General features: G+C 44.7%; 1 protein-coding gene across 2 annotated transcripts in view; it reads left to right on the top strand.

Annotated features, from left to right (window-relative positions):
• Positions 1-26,781, top strand: part of TMEM182 (transmembrane protein 182) — a gene marked incomplete at its 5' end in the record, with an annotated part of 80,679 nt that overhangs the window by 41,010 nt on the left and 12,888 nt on the right. For both annotated transcript variants that reach the window (XM_081100640.1, XM_081100639.1), the window contains one exon: positions 21,428-21,565. In XM_081100640.1, coding sequence (XP_080956766.1) covers positions 21,428-21,565 — 138 coding nt within the window. The remainder of the gene's footprint in view (positions 1-21,427; positions 21,566-26,781) is intronic.

Below are 26,781 nucleotides of genomic sequence, written 5' to 3' on the forward strand. Positions count from 1 at the left end.
TATAGATAAGCTAATTATAATGCTATCACTTGCAGTTCTATCAGTTTTAGCCTCACATAGTTTGATACCCTCTTTTTAGGTACATATACATTAAAGCAAAATTTTTTCTTTAATTAGTGTATCATCACCATTTACATTTGATTTCATAGTTGATATGTTAGGACTTTACCCTGCCATTTTATTTTTTGTTTTCTCTTTATTCTGCTTTTAATTTTCCATGTTCTTTCTCCTCTCTTATAATAAGTTACTTTATTTTGGAATTTCATTTAATTTTGATTTATCTAGTATTTTTTAGTATATCTCCATTCTTCACTCCATCCCACTATTCAGAACACCAACTGAGTTTTTATTTTTGGTTATTATATTTTTTCATTTCTAAAATTTCCTTTTGGGTCTTCTTTATATTTTCTGTTTATGTGCCAAGACTTTTTCTTCAATTTAGTTCAAGTATGTTCATCTTTCTCTTTGAGACATTTTGTCATAGATTATTTACAATTTTTGTTAAATAATACTAACACTTCTACTCTATTTGTTGGCATGTGTTGCATAATCTTTTTCATTGAAGTTGACATTTTTTCACTCTTGTATGAATAGTCTTTTATTTTTCAATTAAAAGTTGGAACTTGGGGGGTATTCTGCTATAAGACTCTGGGACTTCTGTTGTGGTTGGCTTTTTTGATACTGATCCTAGGAAGAGTGGACATTAAAAATCAGGTGGGAGTGGAATTCCAGGTTCCCCACTTGATCTGTGTTGACATGAGGAGAAACCCTTCTTCTTCCTTGTAGGGAGCGGCTCCAGGGTCAAGCCTCAGGCTGACCTGTGGCAGGGCCACAAACAAGTCCCAGCCTGGAGGGCAGAGCTCTCCTAGCGTAATGAAGCCTGGCCTTGTAGCCCTCCCTAATTCCTTCCTAAGGAGCTAATGGGCTGTGGGAGGTGCAGCAAGTGTCGCCAAAACAAGAACATCTGTATACATGTTCATCTACCCTTGTGTTTTTTTTAAAAAAAATTATTTTATTGATTTTTTTTACAGAGAGGAAGAGAGAGAGATAGTTAGAAACATCGATGAGAGTGAAACATCTATCAGCTGCCTCCTGTACACCCCCAACTGGGGATGTGCCCACAACCAAGGTACATGCCCCTGACTGGAATCAAACCCAGGACCCTTCAGTCCACAGACTGACACTCCATCCACTGAGCCAAACCAGCCACAGCTACCTTTGTTTTAATCAGACTATAAAAGAAAGCATCAGCTTGCAGGCTGGGTCTTTTGTGTCCTCATCCAGGCATGGGAGATCCACCGAGCCCCAGCTGTATTCTCTTGTCTGTCTTTTCTTCAGTCCTTCACCACCCCCACCCTTGGCCATGCTGGCACGGCACACTTCTTTTTTAATCTTCACCTGAAGCTATTTTTTTCCATTGATTTTTAGAGAGAGTGGAAGGAAGGGGGGAAGGAGGAGAGACACATCAACGTGCGAGAGCCTTATTGATTGGTTGCCTCCAGCACATGTCCTGACCAAGGCCAGGGATTGGACCTGCAACGGAAGTATGTGCCCTTGACTGGGAATCAAACCCACAACCCTTCAGGCTGTGGTTTGAGGTTCTAACAGCTGAGTCAAACCAGCCAGGGTGCGGAGCCCTTCTTGGTACTGCTGGGTAATGATGAGAACTTTGGCTTCCTACTATGGTTCCATTGATACCATCCTGGCCAGTAGGCTGAGGCTTGGATCATTACAGCTTCTACTATGGCTTCCACTGACATGGTGAGTATCCAGGGGTGGCCCCATTACTACTGGGTGGTGGTGAACGTTTTCATTCTCTATGAGGCTTCCTCAGAAACCCCCAATAGGACAGGGGTGCCTCATTTCCATTTTGTAGGTATGGAAGTCCAGCTCCCCACGTGGTTTCTACTGTTTCTGTGAATGGTGGCTTCATTACCCATTCATAGATGAAAGTCCTGATTCCTTATTCAGCCTTTTCTGCCATATCCTTGTGTGCATGTTTGGTGGTGGTGTAGGGGGCACCTTGCTATAGCCTATCAAGGGTTGAAGTCTAGCCTCTGCTCTAGGTCTTTGCTGATCTGAGTGCCACTGCTTTATTCTGTAACGTTTTACTGGTTAGAGTAGTTATTTTCTAAAAGTTTTCTGCTTTGTTTGGTGACACCTTAATCTTTTGGTTAAATAGTTTTATTGGGGCTTTTTTTTTTGGGGGGGGGGTCTGTGATTGTTGGCATTTCTTAGTTGCTGGCTTTTCATTTCCACTGATACCTGGTAGTGATGAAAGTCCCACCCCTTCCTTCTCTGACACCACCCCTGCAGGGGGTGCTGGCATGTTCCCTATGGTCTGCTGAGGGTGGAACTAGACCCTCCACTCAGACTTTGTTGAAGTTTTCTCCTGTGGTGTTTGACTGCAGTGAGCAGTTATCACAGGAATGTTTACTGTGTTGATATGCTGCCCCTTTCCTGGTGCTTGGTCTAAATAAACCAGGTTTTTGGTGTCAGTGTCTGACTCCTCTAACTTCAGTACGAGATAAATGAGGACAAAATAAATCCCAGGTAACTCACCACCACGTCATTCCTTGGGGTCCAAGGTCCCTAATGGGTCCGCCCCTTCTCTTCATCATTCGGATCTTCCCTTTATTTCATGGATAATCTCCAGGGCTTTCGGTTGTGAATAAAAGAAACGACAGGGAAAGTGTGGCTGCCTCATCTTCCTGAGGCAGAAGCTCACAGGACCTGGTCACATTCTGAAGAGCAGGTGGCCGGACTTGCTAATGGGTGTGAGGGAAAGAACAGGCAGTGATGACCCCTTTTTATCCTTACCAGCTGGGGGGATGGAGATGCTATAGTTAGAGATGGGGAAGGCTGACGTTAAAGAGGTAGTTCTTGGACATGTTAAGTTGAAGACACCCTGTGAATATGGAATGTGAGCTTTTGGATTGAAACCTACTAACCTATTGGCAACTGTCTAAAAAGAGACATTTTATTTTTTATTTTACAGAATCACTAATGTCACAACAAAGTGGTTTAGTTCATTTTTATTACAAATTGAGTGGATTGATGGGAGCACATGCCAGCTCCTCTTGTGAGCAGTCACTGTGCAGGCCCACCCGCTGTACACATATTGCCCCCTTGGATCTTGGTGACAGCGCTGTGAGCTAGAGTTTATTGCCACCAGTTGAAAGCTGATGAATCTGAGATTGTCTAGGTTTCTCAATACAAAGATCAAGCTTTGCAGTGAGCTGTCTGCATTTCCAATCACTTTCTTGATTACACTGTAGGGGAAATTGTTTCATGTACCTAACAAGCAATATATACTTTCAAACAAAATCTACTTGTTAATTAGAGGAGAATTGGTAAGTCCTTTTATTTTACTATTTAGTTTTGGTGTGATGAGTCAATATCAGTTTTTCTTTTACTATTTATTACTCTTTACAAACTAGTTTGGGGGTATGGAACTAAAATTAAAGTGACTTTTAAATATAGTTATTTAAAAAATATGATAGATTTTAATAGTGTTTTTCCTAGCACTCAAATTCATTGCTTCCAGTCTTGGAGTAGCCAAGTCTATTATTCACATCAACAAAGTGTTGGTTCAGTGTTGTTAAGGGGAGCAAAACATTTTATGAAAGTCAAAATGTTAACTTGTTTCCAGAGCAACAGCTGTTATCATGCAATGGGGCCGGTATTTGCTGTAACACCTTATGTTGAGTAGCTAAAGAGGTGTCCTGTCATTGCAAATAAATAAATAAAACCAAATCATGCTCCAGCCGGGTGGCTCAGTTGGTGGGAGCATCATCCTGTATGATGTTGCAGGTTCAATTCTGGACAGGGCACGTGCCTAGGTTGCAGGTTTGAGCCCAATTGGAGCATGTATGGGCGGTAACCGATCGATGTTCTCTCTCGCATCGATGTTTCTCTCTCTCCCTCCCTCCCCCCTTCCTCTCTCTCTATAAACCAATAAAACATATTCTCAGGTGAGGATTAAAATAACAACAAAAACAAATAAGCCACTTGACCATGTACAGAGCAGCTATGGGAATGCTGTGTTTGATCTTTTCAGTGACTTTCATTAAAACAGGCAGTGTTAGAAGGCTGCTCCTGCGAGAAGAGACCTGGAAGTTCCGTGCATTGTCAGAGGGAGATATCGCCCACCACTTGCTGGAACTCTCGCCAGGAGCGTGAGCAGTACCTTCTGGGACTTGTGGTTCTCCCTGTGTGTCAAGAAACACGCAGAGACTTAGGAAGGCTGTTTGCATGACTCACTTCCCAAGAACACACAGCAAATTGCTGGCAGGTCAGTGTGACCTCGAGGCTGCCAGGAGGCATTTCTACCTATTTTTTCAGTCTGATACCTGGAAGAAGCCAAGTTCATGGAAGGGCCCGGGAAGGCTTTAGGTATTGTACTTGGTGAATACTGACTTTGAGCACCAAGGATCACGTTTCCTGAAAAGCGGGAAATCATGACTCTCAATCTGTTGTGAATAAGCAAAGTGAGAACGTTTGTTCTGTAATAAACGAGGCATGCTTGCCCTGCCAGAGATGCCAGCTGTGTCCCAGCGATCTTGTCTGTCCCCATGAGACACTCATCTTACATGGACTGAGCTAGCACTCCTTGTGTGCGGGGCTCACACCATCACACAGGAGCTGGCCGAGCATTCTCAAGGCAGTCGCCGCCAGGAACAGGCCATGACTTGCTGGTACGGCCCTCTCGCCCCAGCAGGTGATGGTTACTCTCATCGTAGTACCTTTATTTTCTTCCTAGGAACGTGTTTGGTTCCTTTCTTTTTCATTCCAATTCTTTGATAAGGTTTCTTTGCCCGTTTCATTGTCCCCACAGGCAGGGCAGTTACTGTGATGAACTGTCAGATTATTTTGGTGGCTTTATCTCATAGTATTTTACCCCTTTAAAAATATATTAGGAAATATAAACTTCTATAAGAAAAAATGGAATATGTGTTTTTCTGCTTTCTATTTGTATTTCTTTCTCACTGAAATACCTCCCTTCCCCCCCCAAAAAAATAACCCGGACTGCAAACATGTTGCCAGTGTTTTGAATATTGATAGATTGAAGCTCCACGTGAATAAAAAGCCAATATGAATTTCAGTTATTGTGATTCGTGATTTATAGGAAAGTTTCATACAGCGTGGGGGAATTGTTCCAATGGAAACGACCTATGAGGACCACCATGACCTTCCCCCTGGCCACTTCCTCTAACACTAACGCTTTCCCGCTGTCCGCGCCCACACATGCCACTGCCCCCATGGCTTCCCTGCCGTGCTGTCTCCTCTCTGCCTCATTTCCCACATTTCTGTTCTCCCTTTTAAGAATCACCTCCTCCAAGAAGCCACTAGTAGTATGCCAAGATTGGGCCAAGCACCCTTTCTCTGTTGTTGGGTAATATACATAGTTTTCTCCTTGCACTTGGCATAGCTGTAGTCATCTGATTGCGTATTCTTCCTCTCCTATTGGACTGTTGATGGCGCACATTGTACTTTTCTATGTCATATAAACAATAGTGCATACCTAGCACAGTGCCTGGCATAAGGTAGATTGTTTTTCAGTCAATCACAAATTTGAATATAGGTGGATGAAAGAGTGGAATTCAATTTAGTTGTCAATCATTCTTTTGTTGGGTGTTTTATGATAAGCAGAGGGGGAAATACCAAATCATTCTAGGCCACGGAATTTCTAAGCTAGCTCTTCTGATGCAGAAGTGGTAGAACCTACTTTTGGTCTTGTCCCTCAAGGAGGAATGCAACCTGGATGCAGGTTGCTATAAAACAGCATAAAATCCCCTGAAGAAATGTGATTTCTACGGTGTTAGAAATTTACAGAGACAAATCCTGGTATAAAAATGAAGACTCACAACAGAATACTTACAGCTCAGTGAGCAAGACTTTGCAATGTTTATTTTCAATTGTGTCTAAAAAAGCTGTGGGTGAGCAGGTTCAAATCTAATGTTAAAGAAGCATTGGATAAAGTGTCCTCCAAATGTCCTTTCCATTGGTTGATATAAAGGATAACAGGGCTCCCCACGGACAGATAAGATTTTTTTAGAGGGAGCGGGTGGATGGGGAAATGTGTCTCTCTTCTGGCATTTTCAGAGCTGGGCAGGAACACTTAACTGAAATTCCTGATCTCAGCTTGCTCCCCTGTGCTGGTTATTCAGGAGCATGGTCAGGCCTCAGCGCTCTGACTTGGTACCTTGGTGACAGCATCTCGTCACCGATTCCTCAGTTCTTCCAAGCACCTGGTTTTCCCTAGTAGGGATTAAGTGATAAAGTCTCTCCAACTGTTACAATAGTTGCATGAGGTCAAGATCATGATGCATTTCTGTTTTGAATGAGTTAGCTTCATTCTGTTCCATAGCTATTAACTATTCCACCGATTTTGTCTGTATACCTTGAGATTTTAGTGGGAACTGAGTGATACATTACTGATTGTTCACTCATTCACATTTTATTGAGCATAGAGCTTCCCCTGGGGTTAGACAGATGAATAAGACAGTGTTTGCCTTAAGGAATTCATAGTCAAGAAGTGAGGTGGAGATGAAAGGAAGGAAGACAGTACAGAGTGCTAGTCCGTGAGGACAGAGGGAGACGCCCTGTAAAGGCTGGGCCACGGCATAGGTACCACACTTCTCAATGAAACCAGGAGCTCAGGGAGGCTGGGCTGCCCTGCATCTCGGCCGCTGCACAGCCCGCTCTCCTGGAGGCTTCAACAACACGGTTGCTGGCGCCTCCCTCAGAGATTCTCACTGGGATGTCTGGTTTGGAACCCTGGTTTGGGAATGGTGTTAAAGCCCACCAAGTGGCTCTGACGCTGAGGCAGGGGTGGGAGCCCCCAGCCCAGGCAGCGGCCTCGGGAGGACCTGGGAGCTGGAGGGTAAGCCCTGGGAACTCACCTTGCCCTGTGCCAGGATCCGAGTGGCTGTGTACACAACAGCTCTGTGAGGAAGGGAGGGCGTTTCCCTCTGCCCTCTCAGATTCAGTGACTGGGGCCCTGCAGTTGTTACAAATACATAGGGAGGAAGCACTTAGGCCCGAGATTTTTTTATACCTTTTTAACAAAAAAACAATAAGTGTGGAGATGTGACAAGACAAAGGGAAAGGAGCTGGTCTGGGGCAGTAAACTATAAGGTGACTAGGGAGTATGTGGGGAAGTGAATGCATGAGTAGGGCTCTTGTATAAGGAATATTGTATAAGCCTATTATATAAGGCTATTGTATAAGGGCTAGCATATAAGAGCTATCACGTAAGGGCTAGCATGTAAGGGCTAGCATGTAAAGGCTATTGTATAAGGGCTAGCATATAAGAGCTATCATGCAAGGGCTATCGTATAAGGGCTATCATGTAAGGGCTATCGTATAAGGGCTATCATGTAAGGGCTATCGTATAAGGGCTATCATGTAAGGGCTACCGTATAAGGGCTAGCATGTAAGGGCTATCGTATAAGGGCTATCATGCAAGGGCTATCGTATAAGGGCTATCATGCAAGGGCTATCGTATAAGGGCTATCATGCAAGGGCTATCGTATAAGGGCTATCATGCAAGGGCTATCGTATAAGGGCTATCATGCAAGGGCTATCGTATAAGGGCTATCATGTAAGGGCTATCGTATAAGGGCTATCATGCAAGGGCTATCATGTAAGGGCTATCATATAAGGGCTATCATGTAAGGGCTAGCATGTAAGGGCTAGCATGTAAGGGCTATCATGTAAGGGCTATTGTATAAGGGCTATCATGTAAGGGCTATTGTATAAGGGCTATCATGTAAGGGCTATTGTATAAGGGCTATCATGTAAGGCCTATCATGTAAGGGCTATCATGTAAGGGCTATCATGTAAGGGCTATTGTATAAGGGCTATCACGTAAGGGCTATTGTATAAGGGCTATCATGTAAGGGCTATCATGTAAGGGCTATCATGTAAGGACTATCATGTAAGGGCTATCATGTAAGGGCTATTGTATAAGGGCTATTGTATAAGGGCTATCATGTAAGGGCTATCATGTAAGGGCTATCGTATAGGGGCTATCATGTAAGGGATATCATGTAAGGGCTATTGTATAAGGGCTATTGTATAAGGGCTATCATGTAAGGGCTATCATGTAAGGGCTATTGTATAAGGGCTATTGTATAAGGGCTATCATGTAAGGGCTATCATGTAAGGGCTATTATGTAAGGGCTATCATGTAAGGGCTAGCATGTAAGGGCTATCATGTAAGGGCTATCATGTAAGGGCTAGCATGTAAGGGCTATCATGTAAGGGCTATCATGTAAGGGCTATTGTAAAAGGGCTATCGTATAAGGGCTATCATGTAAGGGCTATCATGTAAGGGCTATTATGTAAGGGCTATCATGTAAGGGCTAGCATGTAAGGGCTATCATGTAAGGGCTATCATGTAAGGGCTATTATGTAAGGGCTATTATGTAAGGGCTATCATGTAAGAGCTATTATGTAAGGGCTATCATGTAAGGGCTATCATGTAAGGGCTAGCATGTAAGGGCTATCATGTAAGGGCTATCATGTAAGGGCTATTATGTAAGGGCTATCATGTAAGGGCTATCATGTAAGGGCTATTATGTAAGGGCTATCATGTAAGGGCTATCATGTAAGGGCTATCATGTAAGGGCTATCGTATAAGGGCTATCATGTAAGGGCTATCATGTAAGGGCTATCATGTAAGGGCTATCATGTAAGGACTAGCATGTAAGGGCTAGCATGTAAGGGCTATCATGTAAGGGCTATCATGTAAGGGCTAGCATGTAAGGGCTATCATGTAAGGGCTATCATGTAAGGGCTATCATGTAAGGGCTATCATGTAAGGGCTATTGTATAAGGGCTATCATGTAAGGGCTATCATGTAAGGGCTATCATGTAAGGGCTATCATGTAAGGGCTAGCATGTAAGGGCTATCATGTAAGGGCTATTGATTAAGGGCTAGCATGTAAGGGCTATCATGTAAGGGCTATCATGTAAGGGCTAGCATGTAAGGGCTAGCATGTAAGGGCTAGCATGTAAGGGCTATTGTATAAGGGCTATTGTATAAGGGCTATCATGTAAGGGCTAGCATGTAAGGGCTATCATGTAAGGGCTATTGTATAAGGGCTAGCATGTAAGGGCTATCATGTAAGGGCTATCATGTAAGGGCTAGCATGTAAGGGCTATCATGTGAGGGCTAGCATGTAAGGGCTATCATGTAAGGGCTATTGTATAAGGGCTATTGTATAAGGGCTAGCATGTAAGGGCTATCATGTAAGGGCTATCATGTAAGGGCTAGCATGTAAGGGCTAGCATGTAAGGGCTATCATGTAAGGGCTATCATGTAAGGGCTATCATGTAAGGGCTATCATATAAGGGCTATCATGTAAGGGCTAGCATGTAAGGGCTAGCATGTAAGGGCTATCATGTAAGGGCTATTGTATAAGGGCTATCATGTAAGGGCTATTGTATAAGGGCTATCATGTAAGGGCTATCGTATAAGGGCTATCATGTAAGGCCTATCATGTAAGGGCTATCATGTAAGGGCTATCATGTAAGGGCTATTGTATAAGGGCTATCACGTAAGGGCTATTGTATAAGGGCTATCATGTAAGGGCTATCATGTAAGGGCTATCATGTAAGGACTATCATGTAAGGGCTATTATGTAAGGGCTAGCATGTAAGGGCTATCATGTAAGGGCTATCATGTAAGGGCTATTGTATAAGGGCTATTGTATAAGGGCTATCATGTAAGGGCTATCATGTAAGGGCTATCGTATAGGGGCTATCATGTAAGGGCTATCATGTAAGGGCTATTGTATAAGGGCTATTGTATAAGGGCTATCATGTAAGGGCTATCATGTAAGGGCTATTGTATAAGGGCTATTGTATAAGGGCTATCATGTAAGGGCTATCATGTAAGGGCTATTATGTAAGGGCTAGCATGTAAGGGCTAGCATGTAAGGGCTAGCATGTAAGGGCTATCATGTAAGGGCTATTATGTAAGGGCTATCATGTAAGGGCTATCATGTAAGGGCTATCATGTAAGGGCTATCATGTAAGGGCTATTGTATAAGGGCTATTGTATAAGGGCTATCATGTAAGGGCTATCATGTAAGGGCTATTATGTAAGGGCTATCATGTAAGGGCTAGCATGTAAGGGCTATCATGTAAGGGCTATCATGTAAGGGCTAGCATGTAAGGGCTATCATGTAAGGGCTATCATGTAAGGGCTATTGTATAAGGGCTATTGTATAAGGGCTATCATGTAAGGGCTATCATGTAAGGGCTATCATATAAGGGCTAGCATGTAAGGGCTATTGTATAAGGGCTAGCATGTAAGGGCTATCATGTAAGGGCTATTATGTAAGGGCTATCATGTAAGGGCTATTATGTAAGGGCTATCATGTAAGGGCTATCATGTAAGGGCTAGCATGTAAGGGCTATCATGTAAGGGCTATCATGTAAGGGCTTTTATGTAAGGGCTATCATGTAAGGGCTATCATGTAAGGGCTATTATGTAAGGGCTATCATGTAAGGGCTAGCATGTAAGGGCTATCATGTAAGGGCTATTGTATAAGGGCTATCATGTAAGGGCTATCATGTAAGGGCTATCATGTAAGGGCTATCATGTAAGGACTAGCATGTAAGGGCTATCATGTAAGGGCTATCATGTAAGGGCTAGCATGTAAGGGCTATCATGTAAGGGCTATCATGTAAGGACTAGCATGTAAGGGCTATCATGTAAGGGCTATCGTATAAGGGCTATCATGTAAGGGCTATCATGTAAGGGCTATCATGTAAGGACTAGCATGTAAGGGCTATCATGTAACGGCTATCATGTAAGGGCTAGCATGTAAGGGCTATCATGTAAGGGCTATTGTATAAGGGCTATTGTATAAGGGCTAGCATGTAAGGGCTATCATGTAAGGGCTAGCATGTAAGGGCTATCATGTAAGGGCTATTGTATAAGGGCTAGCATGTAAGGGCTATCATGTAAGGGCTATCATGTAAGGACTAGCATGTAAGGACTAGCATGTAAGGGCTATCATGTAAGGGCTATCATGTAAGGGCTATCATGTAAGGGCTATCATGTAAGGGCTAGCATGTAAGGGCTAGCATGTAAGGGCTAGCATGTAAGGGCTAGCATGTAAGGGCTATCATGTAAGGGCTAGCATGTAAGGGCTATCATGTAAGGGCTATCATGTAAGGGCTATCATGTAAGGGCTAGCATGTAAGGGCTAGCATGTAAGGGCTAGCATGTAAGGGCTAGCATGTAAGGGCTATCATATAAGGGCTAGCATGTAAGGGCTATTGTATAAGGGCTAGCATGTAAGGGCTATCATGTAAGGGCTATCATGTAAGGGCTATTGTATAAGGGCTATCATGTAAGGGCTATTGTATAAGGGCTAGCATGTAAGGGCTATTGTATAAGGGCTATCATGTAAGGGCTATCATGTAAGGGCTATTGTATAAGGGCTATCATGTAAGGGCTATCATGTAAGGGCTATGTGCAGACCCTTCTTGGCGCTGTCTGTCTTCCTCATGCCAAGCCCCCCAGGAAGAGGGAGTGTGTGGCAGGTCTCTTTTCTCCGAAGTTCCTGCTTGTGGTCAGCGAAGGAAAACTCCTAGAAGGTTTCCTTCTGCACGTGCCGATTCTCAGTTGCTCTAATCATTTCTAGCGCAGATAAAGGAATCCTTACGCCGGAGTGGCATGCGCTGGGCGGGCAGATTCTGACCCGCGGCGCCTCACTCTGAGACCTCCCGCCTCTAGACTGCGACCTGGAGGATGCAGCTGCCGCTGTCCGCGCATCCCCACCCCACTCCTGGGGGCAGCCCTGCTCTTCCACCCCCTTTGCCCAGGCCCGAGGCAGCTGGCAGGCCCCCCTCCTCGCCGGCAAGGGAGGCCTGACGCTGGGCTGGCTTTCCGCCCCCCCTGGAAGCTCCCACCCTGTGAAGAACCCCTCTCCGCTCCAGGGACCGCCCAAGGTCACAGCCCGCGGGAAGGTGAAGGCGGAGCCTGCCGCACCCCGCTCATGGCTCCCTGGCGCCGGCGTTCCCTGCGGGAGGTGACTGGCTCCGTCCTGCCCTCCTGCCTCGCTCCTTCCTCCCGGAAACCGGGGGCTGTGCAGGGCACGTGGCTTGGCAGGTCCCCAGTCACGGAGCTGGCACAGGGGCATGCCCACGCCCACGGTCTTCCCTCTGCTTTGGGTGGGCATCGCCGTACTTTAGACCCGGCAGCGCTGCCGAGGCCAGCTGTGGGCAGCGCAGGGCAGGCTGGTGCGCCCCGCGGCCGGGGAAGGGGGGATGGGGGGCGGGTGGGGGAGGGGGTTCCCGCCGCGGTGCCTGAGCAGTGAGCGCAGGTTATTAGCTTCATGAGCCAGCTGGCGAGCTGTCTGAGGCAGGACACGACACGGGCTTTGCAAAATGAGTGACATCAGTGTATCTTTAAACTGCAAATATATTTACATTTTATACCCACACAGAATAATTTATCAAAAAACTCTGAATTTGGAATTGTGATCATTTGGGTTGACATTTTTACTTGACTGTGTATGAAAGGTCTGTTGGGTAAATTATGATCTTATGAAATCAGGGATTTGTTAATATCCTAAGAGAACAAACGGTTCACTCTTGCTGGGTTCTCAGCACCCGGGACAGCAGTGCCCCTAGAGCTGTTTCTCTCCAGGAGCTGCTGCCATAGCTGCCTAACATGTCCCTGCAGGCACTCATCCTCCACGGATGCTGTTCCCATGCGGACGAGGCTGTGGTGCTCACACTCGTTTCTGAGGGCTGACCTTCCGCACACCTGGGGGCCTGAGTGATGCAGTGTGGACAGAGGCCTTGACTGCCTGTCTAGGTTCCCCATTCCCCTCACCGGCCTGGGGACAGCTGCAGGGACCACTTTCGCTTCCCGGGTCCCAGGGCCGCTCCTGTGCTGGGATGCCTCGCCTCCAGCCCAGTGCACCGAGAGGCGAGGCGGGGTAAGCCCTGCTCCGCCCTCCCAGCCCCAGGCCTGGCCTCTGCACTGCGGCCAGGCTAAGGCTCCTCTGCGTGCCTCTGCCAGGGCGCCTGACATGCAGGGCTAAACGGCTGCTTTCCCTCACTGGACTGACTTTGAGGGCCAGGCTTTGTGTATCTGACATGGCAGTGTTGTTCCTGGGACCCAGAGAGACTGGAGGTGTATCTGCTAAGTTAGGTGGCCTCAGGCGTCAGCAGTGTGCCCAAGGCTCAAGCAAGCTGGTGGCCTGCCCGCGTCCCTGGAGACACACTAGTTGGAGCTGTTGTCTGCACGCGAATGGTTGGGAATGGAACTTACTCTCAAACAATCCACAGCGAGAACTCCCGCTGCTTTTGACACTGTCTACATTACTGAGGCCTTAGTGTCTGCTTGTTTATTACGTTCCTACTGGAAAAATAAATACGGTAGGGCTTCATTTTTCTAACCCTTTACATGAAACTAAGAACAGATGCCAATTCTGGCATTAGCTTTCCATCTTGGTCTGCACACAGGCACAAAAGCACACAAACTCAGGCACACATATTAATGTGCATAATTACTAGTCCACTCTATTTCATGGCCTCCACTGTCCTGAAGGTTTGGATGACTTTTAAATATCCATATTTTATTGTTATCAGAGAGGAAGGGAGAGAGAGAGAGAAATAGAGAGAGAGAGAGAGAGAGAGAGAGAGAGAGAGAGAGAGAGAGAGAGAGAGAGAGAGAGAGAGAGAGGAGAGAGAGAGAGAGAGAGACATCACTGATGAGAGAGAATCATTGATCAACTGCCTCCTGCACACCCCCATACTTGGGATTGAGCTCACAACCCGGGCATGTGCCCTGACAGGGAATCAAACCATGATCTGGTTCATAGGTCGATGCTCAACCGCTGAGCCACAATAGCTGGGTTTGGATGGTTTTTACGTTTCCTGCCTGAAGGATTTTTAATGGATGTCTCCCTACATGTCCTATTTATGCCTCTTTGGAATTTAACCTTTTAGATATACCCCAGATATGAGTTCCTTTGATATATATTTGAATCTGATATTTGAATTTGCAATGAAGTTAATACTCTATATGTAATGTACTTTTTATCAATAAAACTGTGACATCAGGCCTTGGCTGGGTGGCTCAGTTGATTGAGCATTGTCCTGCACACCCAAAGGTTGTGGGTTACATTCCAGTTGGGGCACATACCTAGGTTGTTGCGGGTTAGATCCCTGGTCAATGTGTGTAAGGAGGCGACCAATCAATGTTTCTTTCTCCCATCCACTTTTCACTCCCTCTCTCACTCTCCTTCTCTCTTTAAAAAAATTAGTAAACATCTTTGGATGAGGATTAAAAAAACAAACAAAAAACAGAGACGTCAGGAACATAGCTTTGCATTCTATGTACACTCTTTTTTTTTAAAAATATATTTTATTGATTTTTCACAGAGAGGAAGGGAGAGAGACAGAGAGTCAAAAACATCGATGAGAGAGAAACATCGATCAGCTGCCCCCTGCACATGTCCCACTGGGGATATGCCCGCAACCCAGGTACATGCCCCTGACCGGAATCTAACCTGGGACCCCTCAGTCCGCAGGCCGACGCTCTATCCACTGAGCCAAACCGGCTTCGGCTCTATGTACCCTCTTACTTAACAAACTCGACCATCTCAATGACTTCATGTCTTTTTCTACTGAAGAAAGGCAGCAGGATAGTCCTCAAGTGAAAACTAGAAAGTACTTCATAGAAGTGAAAATATTGTAATAATATGAAATGAAATATTTACATGGAATATATGTTAGGAAATTTCAGCATACTCTGAGCTGATGATTCTAGATCTACTAGAGTGAAATTACTAAGCAAATTGGTAAAAGTAATACTGTAGGTTAAAAATTTACTCAGGAAAATAAACTGAGGACACTGGGAGAACCATTTCTATAGCATCTGTTGTTTGACTAATTACTAGCCATCCTCCTCATTACACTTGTAAATCTATGGTCATTGGTGCCAATTCAACACCAACAGGAATCTCCAATTTGGGGTGCTGTAAAGAAGGAAGCTTTATTCAGTGCAGAACAGCTCAATTTTGATACAGCACAGCTGTGAGGCAGTCCTGGGGCCAGGCCCTCTCCCTCTAGACAGCTCTGCTCTGCTGAGGCATCTTTAGTGTTCCAGCTCAGCCAAGGAACTGCACTCTTTAGTCTTAAGTGAAAAAGGAAAGTGTACTCCTAGAGCCAGAGGACAGGCAGTTTATATGGACTAAAGTCCCTGCCCTTGGTCCTTGATTGGTCTGTCCTCATGCAAATGAGGACTCCAAATCCTCAAGTTTGATTGGTCCAAAAGGCACTGGGTCAGAATAGAACCACTCTGATTGGCCAGGGTTGTGCAACTCTGATTGGATGGGGAAAGACTCAGTGCTATTGGTTGAAATAGGATTGTAGGAAACCTTTATTAGTGCTGGCTCAGATGACAGAAACACAGGGCAGCCAGGCAGTTCAGTGTTGGGGAGCACAGGAGACTTGGTTGAAAAGTTTATAAGGAGGACATTCCAAGAAACGGGATGTGCCAAAGGAGGGGCCCTTAATTATTTCTTGATCTTTCCAAACAAGTCTGTGTGCATGCAGACCCCTCAGTGTTTACTGGAATCCTTATGCTTAATCTTTGGTCCTTGCTTAAAAGACACTGAAAACACACGTGTCCTCACAATATTACTTACCCTACTGATTGTATCTAAAAGATAAACTTTATCTCAAAGTGCTGTTACAATAAAAGCCTAACAAGTCAGGCACTAGAGGCGGTCTGGTTCCTTTAGCCAGGCAGTCCCTTAGCCCTCTCTTTCACAGCAAGTGTGTCAGAGTAATCATTCATCCCTCGCTCAGCGTCTGCTGGTCAGCCCAGGCAGTTCAGCACAGGCTTTTCCATGAGGTGCATCTTGCCTGAGAGGCCTCTGTGCAGAAATGGCTGCTGGGCTCTGTTTTTTAAAATTTGAGCCCAGTTAGCCACCAGCAGCTCTTCCTGGTAGGTGCCTTTTTTTCTCTGTGTTTACACACTTGACCAAGGAACACTTTGTTAAGTCACCACCACTTTATCTAGAATCAACAGAACTTCATTTCTTTGGAAATAGCCATTAATTCGTGCCTTCCACAGATTCAAATGAGACTTTCTTTTGATTAATCCAAACTGTGATGATATAGAGTACATGTAAACCCACTTACATTATAAATCTTGCTTCATGTTCTAATAGGAACTAATAGAAATTCAATATTGCTCAAAGTAAGCATTCACTTGTATTTAATAGCACAGATGGATTTTAGATATGTTTTCACTTAGCACAGTCCAAACTTTCAAAGAGAAAGCTTTTCTGTTTTAATGGCTCATATAACGAACAAGGAAACAGAGTAAGTGTTCTCTGAGACACATTTAAGACCTAGGAATCTTAAAAATATAAACCACAAAAACATCCTAACCAAACAAAAACATCCTTCCCACTGAAATTTAAAGTTCTATATATTAGTACTGAAAGCTTGTTCCCATTCCAGATCCATGAGATTAGTAGATAGATTTTTTTAAGTGCCAACTGCAGATATGTAATAATAACAGATACGTAATAATACCAGGTATGTAATAATAACAGCAAACATATTTGAAGTCTTACTGCATGCTACTTTTTATATATTTCCTCAATCCTTACTATAAACTTAGGTGACTAATATTGTTTTCTATATTAGAAAACTGATCTCCATCAAAGTAAAAATTAGTAAGGGGAGAGGCTCCAATATCATATAATCCTCTTCATGTTGAAAATTCTCTGAAGGCCTCAGTTTTACTTCACCCAGTGAAAGGACTCTACTCAATTCCACATGATGATTCTTCCTTATAATTGAGCACTTAATTCTGGAATCAAAGTGTGCCACATATGCAAACTAGGTGATATCACTAGCTAAGAAACAGGATGTTCCAAGACATTTCGAAATAGTCTTGAAGTTGAGCAACTTTGAATGCTGAAGCACAGGCAGGAAAGAAAAGCATGCTGTTGGTGACCGCAATAAGGAATCTCACTTGGAAGCTATTTCTGTGTCTTCAGACAGCCAGATCCCCTTTCCCTTAAACACAAATCCGTTGCTCCTGCCTTTTCCAGGGAATGCAGAAGGAAAGGCCAGGCTATTTCGTTAGAGCAAATGAAGGGACAGGAGCTAGCGTTGTCAGCGGTGACAGCAGCTCTGGGGAACATTTATCCCGCTTTCTGTCTGGCTCTGTCTCGGTCTCCTTCTCCAGGTGTTTTCTCTCTTTCTTACCGTCTCTCTGCTTGTCCTGCCTTCTCTGTAGCCTGATTCATAATTCCTCCCTCCTGCTTGCATGTGACCCTGGCTTCATGGTTCTTTTGGACCTGGCTAGTTCAAGGTTACGTACATGTATAAATGGCAAACACTATATTACTCTGATTCCAAACCTATATTTCTTTCCTGTGTTATGCTGACAGTGTATTTTTATATTTCAAAAGTCAATATATTTTAAATAAATTAAGATGAGGAAAATATTTATGTAGATACTCACCATTTTTGTTATCGCTTACTTCATTCTGGAAGTTTCAAGTAAACTCTGGTGCCATTTCCCTTCAGCCTAAAGAAATTCCTTTCACACATCTTTGGAGAGCAGGTCTGCTGTGATAAATCCCATTTTCCTACTTGAGAAATCACTTTCTTTCTCTTTCATCACTCAAAGGCGTTTTTACTAGAAGCAGACTTTTAGGTTGATAGGTCTTTTCTTCTGGCATCTTAAAGATGTCTTCTGGCTGCCACCCTTTCTCAGGGGACACTTTCAGTCCTTGGGACTGTTAATACATTTAATATTGGCATCCCCATCTCACCCCCAGTCTTGCTGCTTTCAAGACTTTTTCTTTGTCCATGGTTTTCAGTAATTTTCTGATGTGTCTGGGCTGAATTTTTTTTATTTTATTTTGTTTTATTGCTTAAAATATTACAAAGGGTAGTACATATGTTTCCTTTTTTCCCCCTTGACCTTCCCCTAGCCTCTCCTCCCCCCCCCCAGTGTTTTGTGTCCATTGGTTATGCTTATATGCATGCATACAAGTCCTTCGGTTGATCTCTTACCACCCCCAGCCCTTCCCGGCCTTCCCGCTGTAGTTTGACAGTCTGTTCAATGCTGCTCTGCCTCTGTATCTATTTTTGTTCATCATTTTATAATGGTATTTATTATCCATAAATGACTGAGATCATGTGGCATTTTTCTTTCATTGACTGGCTTATTTCACTTAGCATAATGCTTTCCAGGTCCATCCATGCTGTTGCAAATGGTAAGAATTCCTTCTTTTTTACAGCAGCATAGTATTCCATTGTGTAGATGTACCATAGTTTTCTAATCCATTCATATGTTGATGGGCACTTAGGCTGTTACCAAATCTTAGCTATGGTAAATTGTGCTGCTATGAACATAGGGATGCATATATTCTTAGTGATTGGTGTTTCTGGTTTCTTGGGATATATTCCTAGAAATGGGATCACTGGGTTTTTGAATTTATCCTCTTTGGAATTTGTTGAGTTCCTTGAACGTGTAAATTTATTTTTCACCAAATTTTAGGGATTCTTATTTTATTTTATTTTTTTAAAATATATTTTATTGATTTTTTTACAGAGATGAAGGGAGAGAGACAGAGAGCTAGAAACATCGATGAGAGAGAAACATCGATCAGCTGCCGCCTGCACATCTACTGGGGATGTGCCCGCAACCCAGGTACATGCCCTTCACCGGAATCGAACCTGGGACCTTCCAGTCCCCAGGCCGATGCTCTATCCACCGAGCCAAACCGGTTTCGGCTAGGGATTCTTTTTTTAAACATTCTTTTTGCAATGACATCTTTTGCCTCTGCTTTAGGGACTCCATGACACAAATATGAGATCATTTGATATGGTCCCACAATTCTCTGAAACTCTATCTAGTCATTTTTGTTTTCAATCTCTTTTCTTTCTGATGTTCAGATTGGATAATTTATATTGCTCATTCTTCAAGTTCACCTGCTCTTTCCTCTCTCATCTCCATTCAGCCCTGGAGCTTGCATAATGGATATTTAATTACAGATATTTTATTTTTCAATTCTAAAATTCAGTTTAGTTCTTTTTCATAGACTCTATTTATCTGCTAAGAATTTCTACCTTTTTGTTCATTTCAAGAGTGTTCACTTTAGCTTATAGAAAGTGGTTCCAATAGCTATTTTAAAGTCTGTCCCCTAATTCACACATCGGAAGCTTTGGGTTGGCATCTGCTGATTGCTTCTTCCTTTGAGGATTGGTCAAATTTTCATGGTTGTTAGTATATCATGTAATTTTGGACTGTATTTGGACTTTTGAAAATTACATTGTCAGACTAGGTATACTGTTAAAATTCTCTGGCAAATATTGATTTGTTGTTTGAATAGGCAATCGACCTGCATGGTCTGCTCATTTCTTCTATGATGCTAGTTTCAATGTCAATTCAATTTTCAGTTATTTTTATGCTATATAGTTCAAGGGGGCATGCACCCCTCAGGGCTAGCTCTGGTGCTTGGTTGACTTTATCACCCAAGAACTGTAATTCAGTTCTTAAAGCTTTGTTATACTTCTTTGGGCATTTTCCACATATGGGTAACTTGAGGTGTGAGCTCATTACTTGAGTAGCTTCAAACACAGACTTAGAGATTATCATCTCAGTTCTCTTATGTCTGTGGGATTTTCCCCACATCTTCTGGCTTCTAGGACTCCCTTACGCAGTTTTTTTGACAAGGAAGTCTGGGCTCTTTCAGAGTTTTGGCCTCCTTTACTGTGGCATAGTTTCATGTAGTTACACCACAGTGCAAAGCAGGAGGGAAAAGAGAAAACACATACCATGATCCCCCCACTTTTTGCACAATAGATGTGAAAGTCAACTATCTGGAGGATTGAATCATCATTTGGGATCATAAACGTCCGTGACTCCACTGAGGAAGCAGTGCAGATTTAATTCTGAGGCAGGACTAAGAGAACACAAGGAAATAAGTGGACATGGGCATTTTCCCTATACTTTGCCTTGTAGGGGCCCTTCATTCTGCTTCTTATAAGCAGAATGATGACTTAACTAGGGTATTTTTTTCCTGTTTGCAACTTTTACAAAGTTCCCAACTTAGCTCACCTCCAGGCCAAGTTCAGAAGGAGAAAAAAAGGAAAAATTCGGGCGAGTCTTTGCAGCTGAGTTGACCTCAGCTACAGATTCGAGTTCCTTCCTTATACCACTTGCTATCGTTCGCTTTCTGGAGTCCTCAGCTAGGTCTTTGCCATGATTGTCCAGTTTTAGTGTGGTCAGGGGAGGGGCAGAATGGGCTCCTCTCATTAATGTCTTTACCCTTCACACTTTCCACGGAACCTGCCATGTGATATGATGAGGCACATAAAGTGAATAAAAATCAACAGCATTGGTTTTGAGGTAAATTCCACTTGTTATTCCTGCCTTCAAGACTGAGTTATTCACACAAAAACCCCAACCTTATTTTCCCATTGAGCTGCATGACTCTTCAAATTCCCATCTTCCCATGCTTTTTTCTCTAAGATTCCAGTTGATTGACATATGTTTTTCTTTGCCAGGTGGGCTTGTTGAGAAAAACATTCTTTGCTTCATTATAATGTTTTTATGTTTGCATACAAATTATAATTTTAATATGATTCACAGAGCTTTCCCTTGTTTACACCAAAAGGAATTTATTTTTGTGTTTTAGCCTTTGGGAAATGATATATTTGTTTAACAGATTGGTAATTATTCCATTCAAAATTGATCATTAGGATTCCTCTTTATTTGATTACTATGAACATATCACCAAAACCACAATCTATTTTCTACCAGCTGTATCCATTAATTCAACCTTGCTGGTCCTTAAATAAAAGATCACTATAACTTCTCATTTTGAACCTTTTTAAGAACAAAGATTGATAGAAAGTAATAAATCTTAGATATATCTAATTTAAAATCTCAATCTGTTTCTAAAAGTTTTCTTTTTGACTTTGCTTGTTATTTTTATTATAAAAATTATCTTAGCAAGAAGTGACTGGCGGTGTTTATACACGCAAGTTCCTTTCATGTCTTTTGTACACTTGGTCTGAAGCACCTATAGGTGACCCAGTGGGTACTCACTCAAGAGAACTTTTTAGGACTTAGGGTGTTCCCACTTCTAAAGCAGAACATCTGGTCAGGGACCTGAGCTCCCGAAGTCTACTAAGCATGTGTGTGGCGCACACCCTGAGCATGACTTCACTGAGTCCAGAGTCACCTGGTGAGGTTTCCACTTAAAGAGAAGCCAGGACCCACAGCCCGGCCCCACCTGGCAGTGCTATGGCTGCAATTAGAAAAATGAAGAGGCAAGAAACTCGCCCGCCACAATCTGCGTTCACAGTCTAAGTGTGTTTTTCTTTTCTCCTTTCCTCCTGGGATCTTCAGTTTACCGTGGTTTCTGGGCTGTCTTCATGCTCCTGGGGGTAGTCGCTGTCGTGACCGCGAGTTTCCTGATCATCTGTGCAGCCCCCTTCGCCAGCCACATTCTCTATAAGGCCGGCGGGAGCTCATATATTGCTGCAGGTACGTAAGTGCTATGGGTGTGCTTTCGAGCCCTGGGTTTTCTCTGTATCATATATTGGCCATTTATAGTTTCAGGTATCAGGCCTCCAGCAGCAGGAATACAGTTATATTCATGTATAATCTGTCTAAGTTCTACCTGTGCCTCAGACACTTTTCTAGGGACTTGGCGTTTTCCACGTGCGAACACAGCTAATCAGCACGGCAGTCTTGGCTCATTGTGTCCACATCATATGAAAGAGACAGTTGAGGGGAATCTGTGCTCTGAGAGCCTTTGAGCATATTCACCCTATTAATTTCCTGTCTTTGTAACCTTAGGACACAGGTGAAGCCCTCTGTGTGCTCTGACAAGGGCAGCCGCATCAGGATGCTCTCATGCCCGATTGCCCGCGGGAGAAAAGCATCTCCTACAATGTCCGCATTCGGTTTTCTCAGTGTGATCTGTGTGCATTATCTAAACAACCCTCCTCACTGTAAAACCTACAGGTATTTTAGTCAGCTTTCCAACTAGTCTTTCTAATTCCTACCGAAATGATCATAGTACAAATAAAACATAACTGAGTAGGCAAGTCTTGTGAATTTTAAGCCCCTTTCACTTAATTAGGAAGTAAAAGCCAGAATACTAACTTGAAAACATGAGCTCAAGGTTGTTTGTGAAGATGACAATTCTAGGAAATTAGATCAATGTCAGTGTGACTTAGACTGAACTTTTCGTGACCACGCTGCGCTGTCCCATTAGACAGAGGACAGAGTGTTTCTACAAGAGAACGCAGTGACGGGAAGGGAAGGGGTGGGAGGAGAGCTTGTCTTTACTTATCACCATGGCAGCCAGGGCAGGAGGCTGGCCAGGATTTAATCTAATAGCTTCTTTAAGCACGCATTTTACATAATATTGTGCTTAATTCTGAGGAGGGGATAAACGGAATGGTCAGATATGGATCCTCTGCTCCGGGAGCTCAAAAACAAACTCTGTGGGATCAAGAGCCTGTTTAACTTATTTCATTTCAACTCTGTTCTTCACTGGCTTTCAAGGGCCTGTATCAAGAGCCCAGATTTGCCCATTTAAACTAAGATATAATTAAGATACAACTCACATATTATAAAATTGGCCATTTTAAAGTGTTTTGATACATTTACAGAGTAGTTCAGATATCATCAGAATCTGATTCTGGGATATTTTTATTAGGCCACAAAGAAACCTCATCCTCTCCTCTCCTCCCCGCCACCCCCAGGGAGCACTAATCGACTTTCTGTCTCTATAGATGGCCTTTTCTGGACACTTCATATAAGTGGAGTCACACGATGTGGTCTTTGTATCTGGATGTCGTTTCCCTGCTTTAATTCAGAATTCCTTAAGACCGAGCTCCCTATGACTTGGGATCTTCTTTACTACCTGTTTTTTTCTCTCCCAACCACATTCTATCCTCATTTCACTCAAAGGTCTAGTTAAGGTACACATGTTCCCTGGTCTTCCCAGAAATAACAGCTCCCTGCTGAAATATGTAAATATTTCTTTCTTCTCATTCCTTGATTTTCTTTTTGAATCTTTCTCAATAAAGGTAATGTGTAATAGAAATAGGTTAGTACTAACACATGGGCAGCACAATTTATTTACTTATTAATTTTTTAAAAATATATTTGTGTTGATTTCAGAGAGGAAGGGAGAGGGAGAGAGAGAGATGGAAATATCAATGATGAGAGAGAATCATTGATCAGCTGCCTCCTACACACCCCCGACTGGGGATAGAACCCACAATCTGGGCATGTACCCTTGATAGGAATCAAACCCTTCAGTCTGCAGACTGACGCTCTATCCACTAAGCCAAACCAACCAGGGTAGCACAAATGATTTAAACACAGAAACGTTCTGGTCTCGAGTATGGTCTTACGGAAGTGTGTGTGTGTGTGTGTGTGTGTGTGTGTGTGCGTGTGTGCGCGTGCGCGTGCGTGTTTATGTTTAGTGCTTTTGAAAACAATTTAGCCATTTGATAATTGTGTAAAAAAGTAGTATATCCAACTAGACTTTTCAGGGTGATCCTTTCATAAGGTATAGAAATGTGGAATCATTTTATTGTACACCTGAAACTAATATGATATTGTGTACCAACTAGACTTTAATACAATTTTTAAAAAAGAATTACAGTTGGCCAAAAACCCTGCAGAGGCATTTGATATGTATTCATGTGCCTGTGACGTGTATTTTCATTTTCAGTGAATCTTTCATTATATGCGGCTATGGGGCTGAGATCCTCCCTGCTCAGGTCTTCATGCAAAGACCCCGGAGTCCAGAGGTGTTCTGGGAGCCCATTCTGCAAGCCACCGAACTCCAGTTATGAGGGCACTTCCTTTAAGAATTTCATTCCTTCCTGGCCCAGTTCCTTATTGTTTATGTAGGACTGCTGGTTTCCCAGGAACAGAGGGAGGCCTTCTCTTGCATGAGGTACAATATTACTGTTCACCGTACCAGTTCAGACAGGAAAATGGTGCACTCGGGAGTAACTAAAGCTTACTTTATAGTTGCCATTTCCGTCACAAAACACAAACTTTTAAACAGCTGTAGGCCAGTAAATCATCCTTAAACTTGCGTAATTATTGACGGAAGAATTTTTTAAATATTTTAATTCTCTGTTATTACCATTCCCAGATAATATGAAAGTCAACTTATTTTTTCCTCGAAGTTGAAGATGGAAATTTACATGCTGTGTTATACAAAGATGAAGGAAATATGAAATAATCACTAGGATTGTTGCTCAGCCAAAATTTTCTGTACCGCATTTAATACCTAACCATACGTATAGCCATTTTCTGAGGTAAAGTGAATTTATAATGCTTCCCTTGGTCAGATTTTTAAATTTTAGAAATGAAGAGGTTTCATTCCATGTACCTAGCATTCCAAAATATCTTTAGTTTTCGGCCTTGCTTTGTCATCCTGGCCTAGCCGAGTCTCCCAGGCTGCCTGGTGTCACCGCTGTCCTCGGGCAGGCGGTGAGGAACAGGTGCGGCCTGGAACGGGTTGCTGTGGCTGCCTTGTCAATGCCATGGACAGGATTGGACACGCTCTTTATTTGGACAGATGGCCTCAGGACAGGGCAGAACCAGCGTCCAGATGGCACTGCTGGGTGTGCACATGCAGGACGGCTCTTTGGCATCAGCAAGAAGGTTGTGGGGGGCATTCCACGTGTGGCTGGACATGGTGCTACAGCAGCTGGTGCGAGGGGTGGGTCCATGGTATTCCTCTTGCTCTGGAAACAGGCCCAGAGCAAGGCTCCGAGGGTGTGGGCTGCCACTCCCTGCACTGGGCAGATACCCCCTCGGGCAGGCGGGCCAGGCCTGTATTCCCAGGGAGTTCCGTCTGACTGCGTGCATGGAATTGTCAGGGCATTCTTAAAGCCAAGCTTTAAGAATTTAATTTCCATCAGACTCACCCCCCTCTGACCCCCCCACCCCCACCACAATGCTTAAACAATTGGTGATTATTTTGCACTTTATTTTATTTTTTAAATTCTCTAATACATCATCTATAGATTATATTGTGTGTTCACCACCCTGAAGTTGGCTTCCATGTGGTTCTGGAGAACTCCTACATACCAAGGGGTGACCTTGTCTTCTCCTGACCCTGTGATCCGGGAGGCCACAGGAAAGATGCAGAAAGCGCAGGATGGGTAGATCCCCAACCCCGCCCCGGACAGGCCGCACACTGCACTGCAAAGCATTAGTTTGAGGAGAAGTGACTATAGAGCTGCCATGTCTAGTGCCAAGGCAGAGACATCTATGTAGGAGCTGGTGTTCATCGTAAGACTTCTAAGTGACAAGAGGGGATGGCGGCAGGGTCTGGATGCTTGGGACGCTGGCATGGCTGTCAGCCAGGGCACTAGAAATGTTATCGACCAGCGTCGTACGGGGTGCACCTGACATCCACGCCGAAATCACCTCTTCCCCAACACACACTGGGACCAAGTTCTGCTGAAGGAGGAGCCGGTTCCCCTAAATCCCTGCTGGACCTTCAGGTGGGTGAGGCTGCCCAGGCGTCTTGTGAGTCAGGGGCACAGCAGCCCCTATTCTGGGGGCTCCGCAGCGTCATCAAACCCTTGAAGGTGGTGGAGCGAAGGCGGGCCTGGCCGCTGCCCCGCCTGCTGTCCCTCCCAGAGAGCTGCTCCTGGGTCACATCCGTCCCCTCCCCAGCGGCAGGAGCGAGGCTGTGACCTGGCAGTGCTGGGCCTGGGACAGGAACGCTCCCTCCTGCGGGCTCTGCCCTCTGGGAGGACAGGTGCTGGAAAGGCGGGTGCACCTGGTGAGAAAGCACTGCGTGCTCCGTGCTCCGAAGGGAACAGGAAATCCTATCCGCAGGTGGTTCTGACTCAGACGTAAATCCGATTTGTGGTTTGTGTCCTTTTTCTTTCAAAAGCCCCATGGGTTGGTCGCAGCTCCTCAGTAAGCGTGTTCCCCTGCACCCGGTGAGACAGAGGTGGTGGCTGATACACGCCCCGCCCTAAAGGCTCTCAGAAGCCCAGGACCCTGTCACCCCGGTTCCCTTTCCTGTGGCTCCAGGCGAAGCAGGACCTGGCCCCGGGCACCTGGATGCGGGGACGCCTGAGAGCAGGAAGGGACAGGAGAGAACTGCGGAGGCGCAGGCTGAGGCCTGAGGCAGAGGCCAGGGCAGCGCTCCCACCTGACAGCGCCTCCCCCCACCAGCCCACCGGCCCCCTCCTCTCCCAGTGAGATGGTAACACACTTACTCCCCACCTGCCCACCAGCCCACCGGCCCCCTCCTCTCCCAGTGAGATGGTAACACACACACTCCCCACCTGCCCACCAGCCCACCGGCCCCCTCCTCTCCCAGTGAGATGGTTACACACACACTCCCCACCTGCCCACCAGCCCACCGGCCCCCTCCTCTCCCAGTGAGATGGTTACACACACACTCCCCACCTGCCCTCTCCTCTCCCAGTGAGATGGTTACACACACGCTCCCCACCTGCCCACCAGCCCACCTGCCCTCTCCTCTCCCAGTGAGATGGTTACACACACGCTCCCCACCTGCCCACCAGCCCACCTGCCCTCTCCTCTCCCAGTGAGATGGTTACACACACGCTCCCCACCTGCCCACCAGCCCACCTGCCCTCTCCTCTCCCAGTGAGATGGTAACACACATACTCCCCACCTGCCCTCTCCTCCCTCAGTGAGATGGTTACACACAGGCTCCCCACCTGCCCTCTCCT

This window comes from Myotis nattereri, assembly GCF_964212035.1.
Source record: "Myotis nattereri genome assembly, chromosome: 10".
In the NCBI taxonomy this organism is placed as follows: Eukaryota; Metazoa; Chordata; class Mammalia; order Chiroptera; family Vespertilionidae; genus Myotis; species Myotis nattereri.